Below are 18,340 nucleotides of genomic sequence, written 5' to 3' on the forward strand. Positions count from 1 at the left end.
GATCCCACGCCTAGCTGGGTGCCCCACTTTTTGCTGAGTTTGCTTGTTTTGATTGGCTTGGTGGACTTTTGCTTCTGCACGGACCCTCCGTGTAGAAGTTATTCTCCCTACGATTATGCCAAACAACCTTGACTTTAGATGAGAAAATAAATCCCAAAAAAATTGTAATAGGATTTTTTTTTTTTTGTTTTATCCTGTTAATAGGATTTGTTTGTAATACCCATCATGGTGGCCGGGCTAGGTTGCCATTTAAACGCTCTCTGGTCGTTTAGATCAACTGAAAACTGTGTGCTGCTGAAACCCACAACATTTCCCCCCTCATGCCCCACTTTGATGAAATGAAGAGAGAGAGAGAGACTCACACAAGGGCTTTCATCTCTTTGATCATCTGGGTATCACTGTATCAGATCCTACAAGAACAGCAGCAAGAACACCCAAACCACGGATTAGCATCTCAAGACCAGCTATGCAATCCTCACCCTCCGATCAACTGCCTCTAAATTGCTCCCATGGTGAACATTCCCAGGACTCGCACCAAACACCAAAATAACTCATCTTTTACCAACACTCACAAAAAGTCAAAAAAACCCCAAGCTAATAAAAGGAAATGAAAAGAAGAAGAAGAAGTTAAACCTCAAACCCATTTCACTCAAATACACGCACTTAAGAGCATGTACATCAAACAAGGTAAACATGCAATTTTAGCTATTTTAACTAAGAAAAAAGACAAAACTGCTCTGCACCAGTCTCTCGGTAAACTCCAATGTAAAATACATATGAGAAAAAACCTCTCTACCTATACCGAGGAACTATTCATTCGGTTTCCAATTTTTATTCTTTTCCCCTCTCTCTCTCTCCACAACGAAAAAAGGTTGGGTTTGGTGTTCTTGAAATCAATCGATTGAAACGGAGGTCTGGCAATATGGGTTTATCTCGCCGGAATCGATCTGGGTCCGGCGAAGAAATAAAGAAAAGCTAGGTCTGGCGATTTGGATTTCTCTCGAACGAAGAAAGGCTGGGTTTCTGTCTCTACTATTTGAGAGAATCAAGCATTCAACGGAGAAAGGCCCAAGTCCGGACCGTCCGGTTCCGGTTCCGGCGACCTCGATCACGATCTCAGGTTTGCAGTATATATGGTTTACAGTATATATAATATATATGAACGTGATATATATATATATATATATATATACACTGTGTTTGTATTATTTTCTAGTAATATTTAATTGATAGAGGGAAAATTACAAAAAAGCTGCTGTGCGTAGAAGGAGAAAATGGATAGGTAAAGTAGAAATCATACATTTTTGAGTAGGTATTTTACCTAGTGTTGGTGTACATGCTCTAGTCAATATAGACCTCCAGGGCCCCACCCCACCTCCACAACACCAATTGATTGATTAGTGATTACTACTTTTTACACTGGGCATTGAAAACTTTTCGTCTGAATTGTTTCCAAAAATTTGGAATCATTTACTGCGCCTATGCATGCAGGGATGGAGTCAGAGAGGAGTTAGTAGGGGTGGTCGTCCCTGCAAAGAAAAAAAAAACTACTTTTATATGTAAAAATAAATAAATTCCAATGAAAATATATAGGCTCGCCCATGTGTAGAATTTGAAAAAATATATATAATAGTAACATTTGAAATACGAAGGATACCAACATTAATTACGAAAGGCTAAGATTAAAATATAACAAAACATAAAACTAGAGGGTTAATATTGTGAATATTTAAGTAAAAAACTTTCACTTTTCATTAGTTGAGTTTAATATTTTACAGTTTTATTTCTTTTTACTCTAAAATCTCAATGACGCACTAAACCCCCTCCCTCTCTCTTGGCACAAACATCCTCAATTGTTAAGACTTTAAAGGCAATTTCGAGAAAATAGTAACGGAGGATAAGGGATTTTGGAAACCATCATTAATTCTGGTGAAATCTACGTTGTAGGTATATCTTTCCCCAATTGTTATTCTAGACTTCTAATTCTTTGTTTTTTGACTGGTAAAATCAAGTAACATAAAAGCCTTTGGACTGAATTCATTTAGTTGTGATGAATGAAAAAGAAGAAGATGAACAATAAAAAAAACAAGACACATCAAGATCGATCCTATTAGTTAAACTGATTTATGTATTTACGTTATTTTGAGTTTTAATGTATTTACGTTATTATACATGTGTATTTATATTTTTTTCTCACATGTACGATCGCCCCTGCGTAGTGAAATTTCTGGCTCCATCCCTGTTAATGCGTGGAGTGTTGCGTGTATCGAAGATTCGAAGTGTGGTATGGTGGTTGGGAGAGAATGAGTACAGCACCGGCTCTGATATTTGAGTTGTTCTAGTTCGGTCATAAGTGGGTTTTATATATTGGTGGGTGTAGACAACCAAATGCAACAACCCATTAGTCACCATAACCATAAAGGCAAAGCACTTTGAAAGGAGCACAAAAAGATGTTTTTCTAAACTTTCTTGCAATTCCAAAGATCTTGCATGTGACACATTATTGGTGGGTGTAGACATGGACCTTAGGGTGTGATCATGTGCATTGTGCATGGGGGACCCCAACCCCACACACCAACTCCTTGTAAAATGTCCTGATCCAATACAGCACATGGAGTGACGAGAAGTGCTAGCCGTACCGACCAATTTCAAACCGAAACCGTACCGACGGCCGCTCCGGGCTGTCTCCGGCCACCGGACGGCCGATCCGAGCAGTTCAAAAATTCTAAAAAAAAAAACCGAGGGGCCCCGCGCTTGAATAAATGGCATCCGATGTGTGTAGGGTGGTTAGATTGAGTACCCTATTTTTCGCGTATACATATATACACGAGTATACACGAAAAATAGGGTACTCGATCTAACCACCCTACACACATCGGATGCCGTTTATTCCCGCGTAGGGCCACTCGGTTTATTTTTTAAGAATTTTAGAACGGCTCGGATCGGCCGTCCGGTGGCGGGAGACAGCCCGGAGAGGCCGTCGGTACGGTTTCGGTTTGAAATTGGTCGGTACGGCTAGGATTTCTGTGGAGTGACCAAAGAGGAATTATTAAATACTAAGAAAATAGGTGACCAGATTTTGTGATCTTGACTTTCCCAACCACAATTAGATTTTGCCTTTATGCATTTGTTGGGTACAAACGTTGTTTAGCAACATTCATTGTCTCTCCTTTTTTCTGTCAGTTGCGCGGCTTGCACCTTTGCGTGGAGTGTTGCGTGTATCGAAGATTTGAAGTGTGGTGTGGTGGTTGTGAGAGAATGAGGTTGGTGGTCAACACAGTGCCGGCTCTGATATTTGGGTTGCTCTAGTTCGATCCTAAACTTTGGTTGCTCACCATGGCATAAAAATAAAAAGACATACAACTTGAAGATCCGAGTTCAAATGGCGCCGGCGTGGAGTCGTAGACAAGGCAAGGGTTTCACGTTTCATCTCTGTTAGTTTTAGAATGGCTTTCTTCGTTTAATTTGAAACTAATTTTTTTTGTTGTGTTTACAAAAATAATTTCTTGGTTGCCCAACCTCATGAGTTTGTGGGGCTTACTCCAGGATTGGCTATGGTCAAACAGGTTAGTATGGGTATTATATCATTTCTCCGTTTGTAAAATTGATAGCTAAATAACAGCTATTAGTACTGACTGAACATTTTTGTTTAGCTTTGATCGTCATTGGTAAATGATGACACATGCATGAACTTTCAATTAATGTGTTGTTCCTATAAAATGTACTAGCAGGAAGTAATCTCCAACAAAGCCCAAAACATGTACTAGTAGTATACATGAAAGAGTCCAAAATCGAATAGAATCTTATGGGCCAGTTGATGCCGGTCAAAGTTCTTGAAATTATTCAAAAAGTCATTGTATCGATCGAAGAGTCTTTTTAAGTTGCTAAGTGTTTTTTAAGTTTCAAGAGTCAAACACATTTTTCTATTAGTCTATGGTCAAGTCCTTTTAATTTGTGTCTTGAAAATGTAAGTATCTTTTCCTATTCTTGGAGGGTTGTTCCAAGTTGCCTATAAATTGTGTTGCTATGAATGAAATCATTAGAGAGTGTGTTGAATTAAAATAGCCTTTGGATTGTGAGAAGATAATTCTTCTTGTTCATCGTTTCTGTATCTCTTAGGTGGATTCCTTTGAGTGGTGAGCGATCTATACGTCCTGTATCTCCAGTTAAATCCTCGGGTGGTGATATCTGTATCCCGTTGGTTCCTAACTTGGGTGGTGAGCGTTACCCCTTTATCCATTTTTTACCTTACTTCCGTCCCTTTTTCAAAACCCGCCGTCAGTTTGGTATCAGAGCTCTTGGGTTGCCATGGCTAGAGTGTTTCAACATCAGCAACAAGAACAACAACAATCATTTCAGAATCCACATCGTGGGGAGGACAAGGATAGTTTCAAAGTGGACGATGCTACTCTTGAATGGCCCTTTACAACAAAAATTATTCCAGATCCAATTGTGGATTGGAGTAAGCGGCCAATCTATGATGAATACACCGAAGATGGGTTCTTGATTTTGCATGATGTGTACGTCAAGAATATTGTTTTTGTGGCTAATGAAGTTGTTGGTCCCGTTGATGGTGGAATTGATAATTTATTCGTGGCCAACGATGATATTCAAGATAGCAATAGGCAAAAGCAAATTTTGCGATTATCTAGTACCATGGTGAGTGCTATTCACGTCAAACATATTGAAGAGAGCAAACTGGAAGTTGAAGTGAAAAAGCATTTTGATTGGATTGAATCACCAATTTTCGACGAAAAAACAACTATTGTTGAAGAAGTTTCTAAAGCAAATGGTGAGTTCCAAAAACGTGGTACATCTTTCGAGCAACAAAATGTGGATCCATTTTTGAATTTTATTGAAGACTTTGCAAGAAAGAATCCATGGGTTACGTATTTAGAGCACAATTTGAAGGAAACAACTCATTTAGTTTTTGGCGTCGTTTTAAAGTTCAGGTATGAAAAAATTAATTTCAAGTACAAGGTTGATGCAGACAAGATTCGGCGTTCTAAACTGTTTCAAGCCTTGGAAACTCGAGGACGAGTTTTCTCAACCGGGGGAGAATGATGCCGGTCAAAGTTCTTGAAATTATTCAAGAAGTCATTGTGTCGATCGAAGAGTCTTTTTAAGTTGCTAAGTGTTTTTTAAGTTTCAAGAGTCAAACACATTTTTCTATCAGAAAACCTATGAGTACCGAAAATGGGGGAGGGAAAACGGACCGACGGCCGCCGGCGGGCCATCTCCGGCCACCGGACGGCCGATCCGAGCCGTTCAAAAATTCTAAAAAAAAAAACCGAGGGGCCCAACGCGGGAATCAACGGCATTCGAGGTGTGTAGGGTGCTTGATCGGAGCACCCCTTTTCGTGTGTATATGTATACACACGAAAAGGGGTGCTCCGATCAAGCACCCCTTTTTTTTAGAATTTTTGAACGGCTCGGATCGGCCGTCTGGTGGCCAGAGATGGCCCACCGGCGGCCGTCGGTCCGTTTTCCCTCCCCCATTTTTGGTACCTATAGCAACACTCTTTTTCTATTAGTCTATGGTCAGGTCCTTTTAATTTGTGTCTTGAAAATGTAAGTGTCTTTTCCTATTCTTGGAGGGTTGTTCCAAGTTGCCTATAAATTGTGTTGCTATGAATGAAATCATTAGAGAGTGTGTTGAATTAAAATAGCCTTTGGCTTGTGAGAAGATAATTCTTCTTGTTCATCATTTCTGTATCTCTTAGGTGGATTCTTTTGAGTGGTGAGCGATCTATACGTCCTGTATCCCCAGTTAAATCCTCGGGTGGTGATATCTGTATCCCGTTGGTTCCTAACTTGGGTGGTGAGCGTTACCCCTTTATCCATTTTTTACCTTACTTCCGTCCCTTTTTCAAAACCCGCCGTCACCAGTCCTGCCCCACCACATAACTCATGGTCAAGTCCCACGCATAAGATTTGCACCTAACAAAACAGACAATCCTCTTTTGGCTTCATAGCTGGTAGATTTACGTGAGAGTTAAAAGAGTATTGGAGTCTGGAAGAATAGAAAAAATGGGTATATATATTAGTGGGTGTAGACAACCAAATGCAACAACCCATTAGTCACCATAACCATAAAGGCAAAGCACTTTGAAAGGAGCACAAAAAGATGTTTTTCTAAACTTTCTTGCAATTCCAAAGATCTTGCATGTGACACATTATTGGTGGGTGTAGACATGGAGCTTAGGGTGTGATCATGTGCATTGTGCATGGGGGACCCCAACCCCACACTCCAACTCCTTGTAAAATGTCCTGATCCAATACAGCACATGGAGTGACCAAAGAGGAATTATTAAATACTAAGAAAATAGGTGACCAGATTTTGTGATCTTGACTTTCCCAACCACAATTAGATTTTGCCTTTATGCATTTGTTGGGTACAAACGTTGTTTAGCAACATTCATTGTCTCTCCTTTTTTCTTTCAGTTGCGCGGCTTGCGCCTATGCGTGGAGTGTTGCGTGTATCGAAGATTTGAAGTGTGGTGTGGTGGTTGTGAGAGAATGAGGTTGGTGGTCAACACAGTGCCGGCTCTGATATTTGGGTTGCTCTAGTTCGATCCTAAACTTTGGTTGCTCACCATGGCATAAAAATAAAAAGACATACAACTCGAAGATCCGAGTTCGAATGGTGCCGACGTGGAGTCGTAGACAAGGCAAGGGTTTCACGTTTCATCTCTGTTAGTTTTAGAATGGGCTTTCTTCGTTTAATTTGAAACTAATTTTTTTTGTTGGGTTTACAAAAATAATTTCTTGGTTGCCCAACCTCATGAGTTTGTGGGGCTTACTCCGGGGCTGCCTCTAGTCAAACAGGTTAGTATGGGTTTTCTATCATTTCTCCGTTTGTAAAATTGATAGCTAAATAACAGCTATTAGTACTGACTGAACATTTTTGTTTAGTTTTGATCATCATTGGTAAATGATGACACATGCATCAACTTTCAATTAATGTGTTGTTCCTATAAAATGTACTAGCAGGAAGTAATCTCCAGCAAAGCCCAAAACATGTACTAGTAGTATACATGAAAGAGTCCAAAATCGAATAGAATCTTATGGGCCAGTCCCGCCCCACCACATAACTCTTGATCAAGTCCTGCACATAAGATTCACACCTAACAAAGTCCTTTATTACACGGGCGCATCAAATTTCTACCACTTGGTGCTTCAATTCACATATAATTGGTTCATGTTGTTGGTCCCATTACTTTTTATTGGTGACTTGATGAATGAATTGATGGGGGTGTTTGGCAACCAGATTTTTGGATTTTTGGATTCCCATTTTCAGATTTTGAGTGTTTGGCAACTGATTTTCAAAATGGATTTTGGGAGAATAGATTTTTGGATTATGGGTTTAGGAGCCAAAAACTAAAATCTGGGTTGGAGGAGTTTTTCGGATTCTCATTTTCGGATTTGGAGTTTCTATTACGAAAATACCCATAATACTCCCTTCATTTTACCAAATTTGCCCCTCCACTTGGCTATGTTTTTTAACATGAAACAAAGCTCCACTTGTAACAAAATCACCCATATTCTACCATTGTGCATGTTTACCCCTAAAAACTATTCAATAATAAAGTAAACAAAAATTAAACAAAAAAACGCATGTGACTGTTATAAGAAGACAAAGGGCAATATGGTAAAAATGCAACCTATAATTCATTTTCAACAATCATCTACCAAACACTACTACAATTTCAAAATACATTCTGCACAAATCTCCTAAACACTCTACCATACTCAAAATACATTCTGGCCATAATCCAAAAAGTCAAAAAGCTGAAAATCAAAAATCAAAAAGTAGGCTCCCAAACACCCCCGTCAATATATGGCACATGGTGAGTGGTTTGAACCAATGTTTCAAAAGTCACCTATAATCTTGTAATCATTACAAAAACAAAATGGAGAAAATCTGATAATAATAATTTCTTCAAGTCACCCTCCTTTAGAGACAAATTCTTATTGATCATAAAGGATCCCTCTGCCACTGCTTCTCCTTTTAAAATACCAAACGAAGATCCTGAATTTAAAAGAACGTGTATAAATGAGAGACCATCACTCCTTCACTTATTTAACTGACCCTCCTTCTATGTTTTCTTCCAAAGGCCGATCTATTTCCAATTGCGAAACCCGCAAGGCAACTCGATTGGGGCCCTGAGGAGTGATTATTCAGTGCCAGTTGCAATTAAATTGGAGCATAAAACTAAGATTAAAAAAAATACATTCAAGAAAAAAAAATCTTGCTTTTTCCCGGAAAAAATACTTCGAAGAAACAAACTAATCTAGGAAAAGATAATTTGAATGTCAACTCACTACTAAGGAGAGAGTGCTTCCGGGCTTGATGAAACTTTCCCAGAAAAATAAATTTCTACTTTTTTGCAAGATGCATTTTGAGGGAAAGTGAATCCCGGTGGAAAAAGTGTTTTTGTGATTCATACTATTTTTTTGGTAACTAAACATGACAAAATTTATGTTGATTTTTTCATCTTTTCTCATACTTTCCTATCATCTGAACGGGCCTATAACTAATGCGTATGCTGGCTCCATGATTTCCACAATCCTCATTTCAAGAATATACAAGTAATAGTCCTAATTATTCCGTTTGACCAAAACAAGTAAATTTGCTGGTGCCCTGGGGCCTATATTATAAGAGAGTGCCATTGTTGCATCTAAATGATAAAGAAAGAGAGCAGGAGAGTACTACTTTTAAGAACCGATTGATTGAGAAAAAGAATGGCCTATGCTCTTCGTCTTTTCTTCTTGTTACTTGTATTCTGGTTGAGTATCTCAACTGTACGAACAATAGATCTAGTCGATGGTGTATGTGCAGAAACTAGTAATCCTAGTTTTTGTAAGGCTACTTTGAGGTCTGATAGTCGATCTGCCACAGCAAATCTTACCGGATTTGGAGACGTCGCAATTGAACTCACGGTCAGAAACTCCATAGCTGCCCTTACCAAGATCAACAGGCTAAAGGGGCAAACAAAAGATGTTGAGCTCAAGAAGCGTCTCGATGGTTGTGTTTTAAAATATAATTAAGCTGGTGGTTAACAATTGTGCCGAAGCAAGCAGATACTTGGCTGCTCGTGATTATAGAGATATGGATTTGGCAGGAAATTACATAATACTCCAGATCAATCAGTGTGATAGGGTGTTCTTAATCCCGCCGTCTTACCCAAGCCCAATCACATTCGAGAATAAAAAAACTTCACTTCTTGGGGGTATAATTAGGACTATTGCTCGTATTCTTGTCGTCTAATTGTTTTCATCGATGCAGGCTTAATTTCGTATAGGCTTATTTACTTTTTTGATCCCTGTAAAATGCTTCAAGTTTCATTATTATCGTTACACAAAATTTCATTTTCAGTTAATACTTATAATTTGAGAAAAATTTCAATGTTGCCACTACAAGAACTTAGAGGTTATGTGACCAACAACTAGGTCACAATATCTATATACACAACAAACCAAAAACAATAACAGCTATTAGTACTGACTGAACATTTTTTGTTTAGTTTTAATCATCATTGGTAAATGATGACACATGCATGAACTTTCAATTAATGTTTTGTTCCTATAAAATGTACTAGCAGGAAGTAATCTCCAGCAAAGTCCAAAACATGTACTAGTAGTATACATGAAAGAGTCCAAAATCGAATAGAATCTTATGGGCCAGTCCTACCCCACCACATAACTCATGGTCAAGTCCCGCGCATAAGATTCGCACCTAACAAAATAGACAATCCTCTTTTGGCTTCATAGCTGGTAGATTTACGTGAGAGTTGAAAGAGTACTGGAGTCTGGAAGAATAGGAAAAATGGGTATATATATTGGTGGGTGTAGACAACCAAATGCAACAACCCATTAGTCACCATAACCATAAGGGCCAAGCACTTTGAAAGGAGCACAAAAAGATGTTTTTCTAAACTTTCTTGCAATTCCAAAGATCTTCCATGTGACACATTATTGGTGGGTGTAGACATGGAGCTTAGGGTGTGATCATGTGCATTGTGCATGGGGGACCCCAACCCCACACACCAACTCTTTGTAAAATGTCCTGATCCAATACAGCACATGGAGTGACCAAAGAGGAATTATTAATTACTAAGAAAATAGGTGACCAGATTTTGTGATCTTGACTTTCCCAACCACAATTAGATTTTGCCTTTATGCATTTGTTAGGTACAAACGTTGTTTAGCAACATTCATTGTCTCTCCTTTTTTCTTTCAGTTGCGCGGCTTGCGCCTATGCGTGGAGTGTTGCGTGTATCGAAGATTTGAAGTGTGGTGTGGTGGTTGTGAGAGAATGAGGTTGGTGGTCAACACAGTGCCGGCTCTGATATTTGGGTTGCTCTAGTTCGATCCTAAACTTTGGTTGCTCACCATGGCATAAAAATAAAAAAACATACAACTCGAAGATCCGAGTTCGAATGGCGCCGGCGTGGAGTCGTAGACAAGGCAAGGGTTTCACGTTTCATCTCTGTTAGTTTTAGAATGGGCTTTCTTCGTTTAATTTGAAACTAATTTTTTTTGTTGGGTTTACAAAAATAATTTCTTGGTTGCCCAACCTCATGAGTTTGTGGGGCTTACTCCGGGGCTGCCTCTAGTCAAACAGGTTAGTATGGGTTTTCTATCATTTCTCCGTTTGTAAAATTGATAGCTAAATAACAGCTATTAGTACTGACTGAACATTTTTGTTTAGTTTTGATCATCATTGGTAAATGATGACACATGCATCAACTTTCAATTAATGTTTTGTTCCTATAAAATGTACTAGCAGGAAGTAATCTCCAGCAAAGCCCAAAACATGTACTAGTAGTATACATGAAAGAGTCCAAAATCGAATAGAATCTTATGGGCCAGTCCCGCCCCACCACATAACTCTTGATCAAGTCCTGCACATAAGATTCACACCTAACAAAGTCCTTTATTACACGGGCGCATCAAATTTCTACCACTTGGTGCTTCAATTCACATATAATTGGTTCATGTTGTTGGTCCCATTACTTTTTATTGGTGACTTGATGAATGAATTGATATATGGCACATGGTGGGTGGTTTGAACCAATGTTTCAAAAGTCACCTATAATCTTGTAATCATTTCAAAAATAAAATGGAGAAAATCTGATAATAATAATTTCTTCAAGTCACCCTCCTTTAGAGACAAATTCTTATTGATCATAAAGGATCCCTCTGCCACTGCTTCTCCTTTTAAAATACCAAATGAAGATCCTGAATTTAAAAGAATGTGTATAAATTAGAGACCATCCCTCCTTCACTTATTTAACTGACTTTCCTTCTATGTTTTCTTCCAAAGGCCGATCTATTTCCAACGGCGAAACCCGAAAGGCAACCCGATTGGGGCCCTGAGGAGTGATTATTCAGTGCCAGTTGCAATTAAATTGGAGCATAAAACTAAGATTAAAAAAAAATACATTCAAGAAAAAAAAAATCTTGTTTTTTCCTGGAAAAAATACTTTGAAGAAACAAACTAATCTAGGAAAAGATAATTTGAATGTCAACTCACTACTAAGACAAGGAGAGTGCTTCCGGGCTTGAGGAAACTTTCCTAGAAAAATAAATTTCTACTTTTTTGCAAGATGCATTTTGAGGGAAAGTGAATCCTGGTGGGAAAAGTGTTTTTGTGATTCATACTATTTTTTTGGTAACTAAACATGACAAAATTTATGAAAAAGTTGATTTTTTCATCTTTTCTCATACTTTCCTATCATTTGAACGGGGCCTATAACTAATGCGTATGCTGGCTCCATGATTTCCACAATCCTCATTTCAAGAATACGAGTAATAGTCCTAATTATTCCATTTGACCAAAAAAAAGTAAATTTGCTGGTGCCCTGGGGCCTATATAAGAGAGTGCCATTGTTGCATCTAAATGATAAATAAAGAGAGCAAGAGAGCACTACTTTTCACGAACGTTGAGTAGTTAAGAGAGCAGTGTGTAACTATGGGTAAGCTGTATCAGAGGATGAAGCCTTTCATTGGTGTCATTCTCTTGCAATTTGGGTTTGCAGGGATGGATATCCTTTCCAAGGTAGCATTGAATGAGGGGATGAGCAATTATGTATCTGTTGTGTACCGCCATGCCTTTGCCACTATTTTCATGGTCCCCTTTGCAATCATTTTGGACAACTCTCTCTCTCTCTCTCTCTCTCTCTCTCTCTCTACATGTGAAAAATTCCATAGAAGTAACAAAAACCGCTGACATAACATTTCTAACAGGAAAAGAAGACCGAAGATGACTTTCTCAATCTTTGCCAAAATTATGCTGCTGAGCTTACTCGAGTAATTTCCCACCAAATATTACACATGTTTTTATTCCCTCGTATTCCTCATGCAATGACCTCCTTACAAGCTACTCTCTCCCTATGTGTGTGTGTGTGCAGGCCAGTCATTTGACCAGAACCTATATTTTTTGGGGATGAAATACACAACAGCAACTGCAATATCCAACATTCTTCCCGCCATAACTTTTGTTATGGCATGGGTTCTAAGGTAATCAATACCATACAATAAAAAATACTATGAGGTTCAACATAAGTATGCACTGGCATGGACACAGAAATGGGTTTTTTACAAACATGTCTGATATGGTTTTTTTATGTCCATAAATTTTCCCATGGTAGGATGGAGAAGTTAAAGATTAATAGCATTCGCAGCCAAGCTAAGATAATGGGGACAGTAGCCACTGTTGCAGGAGCCATGCTCATGACACTAAAAGGCCCAATTATTGAGCTGTTTAGGGCAAAAGGAAGCAGTGCTCCCAAACTTCAAGGGGCCGGGTTAACTCTTAAATATTCAATTAAGGGGTCGTTAATGATCACACTTGGATGCTTCAACTGGGCAGCTTTCATGAACCTTCAAGTACGTCAATATAGCTATAAACTAACAGACACCAAAATTTACATGTTTTATGAGATCATGTTAATCTTGTGTGTTTATCCAGGCAATCACGCTAAGAACATATCCCGCAGAGCTCTCCCTCACTGCTTGGATATGCATATTGGGAATAGCCCAGAGAGCAGTAGTGGCGCTTATAATGGAAAGGGGAAAAGCCAGTGTTTGGTCTATAAATTGGGACGCTAAATTCCTGGCAGTTGTTTACAGTGTAAGGAGAATAAATAGAAAAACAAAAATTTCTTTCTTAGCTAGAATGTTCTCAATGGATAAGAAAATCAAACAACATATTAGGTGTATGAGTGGGTGGTTGAGTTCAAGTAATTTTACTACTTTGCCCTAACGGTTAACTCATTTATAGTAAACGTAGTTGTAAAATTTGTTTTGTCCTTAGAACAATATAGGAAATCACTTTCATGACACTGTTAGAATAAGTAATTTGTAATCTTCTAGAATAATGTAGAATGAGTATTAGAAGTGTGTAGAAGTAATAATTACACTAGAAGATATTTGTATGGGTAGAACTAGATAATTCTAGAAGAAGCATGAAAGATGTTTTGTAATTAAGCACATGGGTTAAAACTAGAAAAAGGAGATCTTTGTAATACACATGTGCTTATCTCTAGCTAGACAATTCTAGAGAATTCTATGTTGGTGGAAGTGCTCTATAAATAGAGCCTTGTTGTACTCACTTTGATGTAATGAAAATCTAACAAAAGCCTTTCACAACTTCTCCTTATAACATCTCTCACCCATCCTTTCTTTATAAATCTCACTCTCTTGTTCAATTTACTTCAAAATCTAACTAAGCACCCCAACAGACACAACTTCAAAAATTTGTTCAGACCAAGTTTTGTTCTACATTTCTATGTTAGAATAGATATTAATCTAGAACTAAAATTTTGCAACTACCACAGAGAAGGATGTTTAATAAGAGAAGGAGAACAAGGTTGCCAACATTGGTAACTTACTACAACTTTTTGTTTTTCTAAAAACATGCACGCAGGGCATAGTCTACTCAGGCTTTGCTAACTACATTCAAGGAGTAATAATGAAAGACAGATGAACGCAAGGCATAATCTGTCTTTCATTATTACTCCTTGAATGTAGTAAGCAAAGCCCGAGCAGACTATGCCCTGCGTGCATGTTTTTAGAAAAACAAAAAGTTGTAGTAAGTTACCAATGTTAGCTGAACCACTGTAATAGCTGGTATCACACTGGGGATTGATTTCGAGGACGAAGATGTAATGTCAGTGAGGGACATGATAGAAGGAGAAGTTCAAGAATTCGCTCGTCTTCAAAGAAACAGGTTCGCACCTCTTCAGAGGAACATCTAAGCATTAATGATGGACACAGTCACAGATCCTTTCCTATTCCCGCTATCAGGAGGGCTAAGAGGAGTAATTCATTCACTGATGTTCAAGCTACTATGCTCTTTTCAACTCCTATCTTTCGGAGGGCTAAGAGTTCTCTTTCACCGAGAAATTATATGACTGATGCTGATTTTTTTACTGGTTTCGGATTGAATTTTTTCTGTTTCTGATTTGCTGTTGATGGGGTGATGAATGGTGATGCTGAATTATTATGAAGGTTGTTTCTTAGTCCAAGTGAGGAATGCCCTGCATATTTTGGGTGACTTGGAGCTTTCAAACTTTGAAGTTTGGTTTTAGCGGCCAAAAGACAGAGAATGGAAATTGGTATCAGGGGATCTAGACATTGGTATTTTGGTTCTTGATATAGCTAGTGAGTATGGAAAGGTAAGAGCTTGGGTGGTGCCAGGTTGTGATGTGATGACGGTGGCTATTGTATTGTTGTGGCGGCAGTGGATGTTGCACTTTGTCAGGGCTAGTTTTGGTTCTAGGCTAGGCGTGGCCCAATTTTTTGGGCTGAGCCCTTCGAGGTGTGGGTCAGGCCCATATGCTTTTAGGGTTTTATTTTTTTGGGCCTGGCCTGGCCCATTTCGGTGTGTTTGGCCTTTGCCCCAACATTTTATTTTGTTTTTCATCCAACTCTTGGTTGGATTCCCCTCCCCCTCCCCCATCTTGATGTACCCTTTGTCAAGATTTCTGAATAAAACTTTTTTTGCTGATCAAAAAAAAAAATAATGAAAGACAGAGGACCCGTGTTCGTAACAGCTTTCAGCCCACTCAGCATGGTGATCATTGCTGTGATGAGTTCCTTTATATTGGCTCACCAAATGACCTTGGGAAGGTAATCTCTCAATACACATTCTTAATAACAAACAGCTGGTTAAAAGGGGAAATGACCTAGGTGATGGCGTAATTTACAGGGTAATGGGCGCAATGGTCATAGTAGCAAGACTATATCTTGTCATATGGGGTAAAAGCAAGGATTACAAGTCTGAATCTCTAATAACTGACGAGCAAACAACACAAGCTAAGCAACCGACAGATAGTGGCAACAATGGAGATTTAATTCCATGTCATGGCGTCATCACCATAAATGCGTCTAACGAAGGAACCATGACTGTAGAGGAACAAAAGCGCGACAAAGGAAACCAGATTAAGCCCAGCAATTGAATTTTCTAATGGGGTTAACTTCAGGTAATTCAAGGAAATAAACAGTACCAAACTCATTTTCCGAAGCATCTTCCTTTTGTTATTTATCCAAGCTTTTCATTTATATGGGAAATAGTGCCGGAAAAGAGAAACTTATATAGGTTATTTTTGTATTGCAATTACTTAGCTCTAAGGAATGAAGTTGATAGTGGTGAATTATTTGTCAAATATCTACTCTACTTCTGAGCTGTATACCGTAATAGGTAAGGTGAACCTATTTAATAGTTGATGTTAAGAAACCTTCTTAGTTCGTCTATGTAGGGGTTTGTTGCGTCTGCAACTTATCGTATGAAGAAAAATGAGCCAGAAGAGAAATGTCGTAGTTTTTCTTGCTTCTGTTCATGAGATGCCATACAGCAGCGTTTGATTCCAGAAAACCTAAATGAGATACTAAATCCTCACAAACTGGAAATTATACATGAAAAGGCATACGCTTATAAAAAGATGAAATACAAGTATTTATCATAAGCGCTACTGATTTTAATGAACTTTGACAGGGGCACGTAGCAAAAAGTAGTCATTTAATATCTGGTGCCAACCACATCTTATGTCTACCTTTTCAGTATTTATATGCCATGGAATTGTTATGAGAACCACAAACTGGACTAGGCAAATTTGATTATCAACCTTTTCAATATTTATATGCCATGGAATTGTTATGAGAACCACAAACTGGACTAGGCAAATTTGATTATCAAGTGAACTCCCCAGAAAATCAATGGTTGTATTTCTTTACCCTCCTCAAAAAATTGAAAATTCTTCCCAGCTGGAGATCATTGCATTCATACAAAGTAAACAGAGTACCTTTATCTAATGCCACTGGGGCAGGAAAAGACAAATACTTACTATTCTGGAGATGGACGTGCCGGCCGGAGTTGGTCTGAGAATGGTGGGGCGTGTGTGTGTGAGAAACTCATCCTCCATTTTGTTGCGAAGCCTCGTTTTGACAACAATCATAGCTGAAAATGCCCTTTCTGTAGTTGCAGTAGAAACTGGAAGAGTAAACACAAGTAACACCACTCCTTAGACAAGGAAATAGGTTTCTGATTTTCTAGTCTCAACCAACCATTGACATAGCCTCGAAAAACTCCCCAATTGTTTGAATTCCGGATGCCGAACAACATTATGCTCAAAATGTTTAAGCTCCATTCTTATCAATAGTTTTTCATGATCGCTAAAGTCTTCCGGATAATACTTCTCCACCAACCGACAAATATCATCAATCCTAAAAAATGCATGTGCATCTCGAGGATCCAAAGCTGAGGCAAAACTAAGCAATTCCATGGCATCCTCATTAAATCGGTGATCTAACTCTTGCAATTGAAAATTTATCACAGCACATAAAATTTCTACTTGATAATGATGTTGAAAGGTGAACTCATCTTGTTGATGGCAAGCTCGACCACCTCTCTCAATATAACGAGCATTCATATCAGGCACATCAATATTTTCGTGACTCGCAAAATAATATCACATTTGAATTTAAAGCATCCTATCCATCAACTCTAAATTTTCTAAGAAGTTCCTTGGTAGATGAAACAAGATTCATGGCATTTAAAATGTCCTGAGTCTTATACTGTAAAGCTTGGCAAAGTTTATCTATAATCAACATAATCTCTTTCATCAAATGCAGCATAAAGACAAACTCAAATGTGGTCATTTCCTCATACGCCCATTTCGCTTCTCCTCTTTGGGAACTATTTCCTTCAACCTTGACTTTAAGCAAAACAACACATGTGGCACTAAACAACTTTATCATGGTAGAAATTGATCTCAAGTGAGAACTCCAACGAGTATCGGCAGGTCGTTGCAAAGTGCTAAGCTGGTTAAGTCCACTTCCACTCTCAGGCTTCATTAATGGATAACAAATATTCAATGTCACTCGCTTGAGCTAATTTCAATTCCTCAAAAAGTTTGCACGAAGCACCGGCAATAGTGACAATTTTAGGCAATTTTGCAAAGAAACAATGAACAACACCAACTTTTTTCGATGCTGCCACTAGTGCCAATTGCAATCTACGCGCAAAACAGTGAATATAATAAGCATATGGACAATCGTTCGAAACCAAAGCCTGCAAACCATTCCAGCCACCCCTCATATTACTCGCACCATCATATATCATTATCCTTGAATATTTTGAATATTGAGACTATGATGAGACAATGTGGAATAAATCTCATTCTTTAAAGTTATTGAGGTAGTGTCAGGAACGTGAGTAACTACAAAAAAACGTTCTCGCACAAAATCATCTTTGTCAACAAATCTAAAAACAATTACCATTTGCTCTCTCATTGACTCATCACGAGCTTCATCAACAATCAAACAAAACTTTGCATCACCGATTTCTTCCCGAATTTCCTTTTGCAATTTAGTTGAAATAACATGTAGAATTTCTTTTTGGATTATTGGGGCTGTGTAAGTTGCATTCTTGGGAGCATTCTTTATTAAGTCAGCCATTTTCTCGCTAAAAGACGCACCATAATTTAATGTTTCGAGAAAATTTCCTCGATTCATTGAACTAGCACTTTCTTCTCTCCCTCTAAAAGCAATACCTCGAGCAATCTTACCGTATCAATTGAGGCCTTCAACCGTAGTCTATTGTTTGCAATTTGCTTTGAAGTGAAATTATCGAGCACCTTTTGTATGTGTTGCGATTGATTCATCAAATCCCCGCATGATCTTTCGGCAATTTTGTGGAAAGAGTTTGGATCTTTTCCCACATGACTCAAAAAAGCACCCTTGGCTCCATCCATAGCTTTCTTCCAAGAATTAAATCCCTCAATTGTGAATGCAACTTGCCCATGATGACCAGATTTTCCAGTGGACTTGTTGA

General features: G+C 38.4%; 1 protein-coding gene and 1 pseudogene across 1 annotated transcript; both read left to right on the top strand.

Moving 5' to 3' along the window:
- The first annotated feature begins 8,745 nt into the window (after positions 1-8,745).
- On the top strand, positions 8,746-9,271 carry LOC131324060 (pectinesterase inhibitor-like). The gene is made up of 2 exons (XM_058355885.1): positions 8,746-9,028; positions 9,126-9,271. Exons 1-2 carry the CDS (start codon positions 8,746-8,748, stop codon positions 9,269-9,271), a joined length of 429 nt encoding a protein of 142 aa, XP_058211868.1.
- Positions 9,272-11,553: 2,282 nt separating this feature from the next.
- On the top strand, positions 11,554-15,997 carry LOC131324061 (WAT1-related protein At2g37460-like; annotated as a pseudogene).
- The last annotated feature ends 2,343 nt before the right edge of the window (positions 15,998-18,340 follow it).

Source organism: Rhododendron vialii, chromosome 4a (assembly GCF_030253575.1).
Source record: "Rhododendron vialii isolate Sample 1 chromosome 4a, ASM3025357v1".
NCBI classification, from domain to species: Eukaryota; Viridiplantae; Streptophyta; class Magnoliopsida; order Ericales; family Ericaceae; genus Rhododendron; species Rhododendron vialii.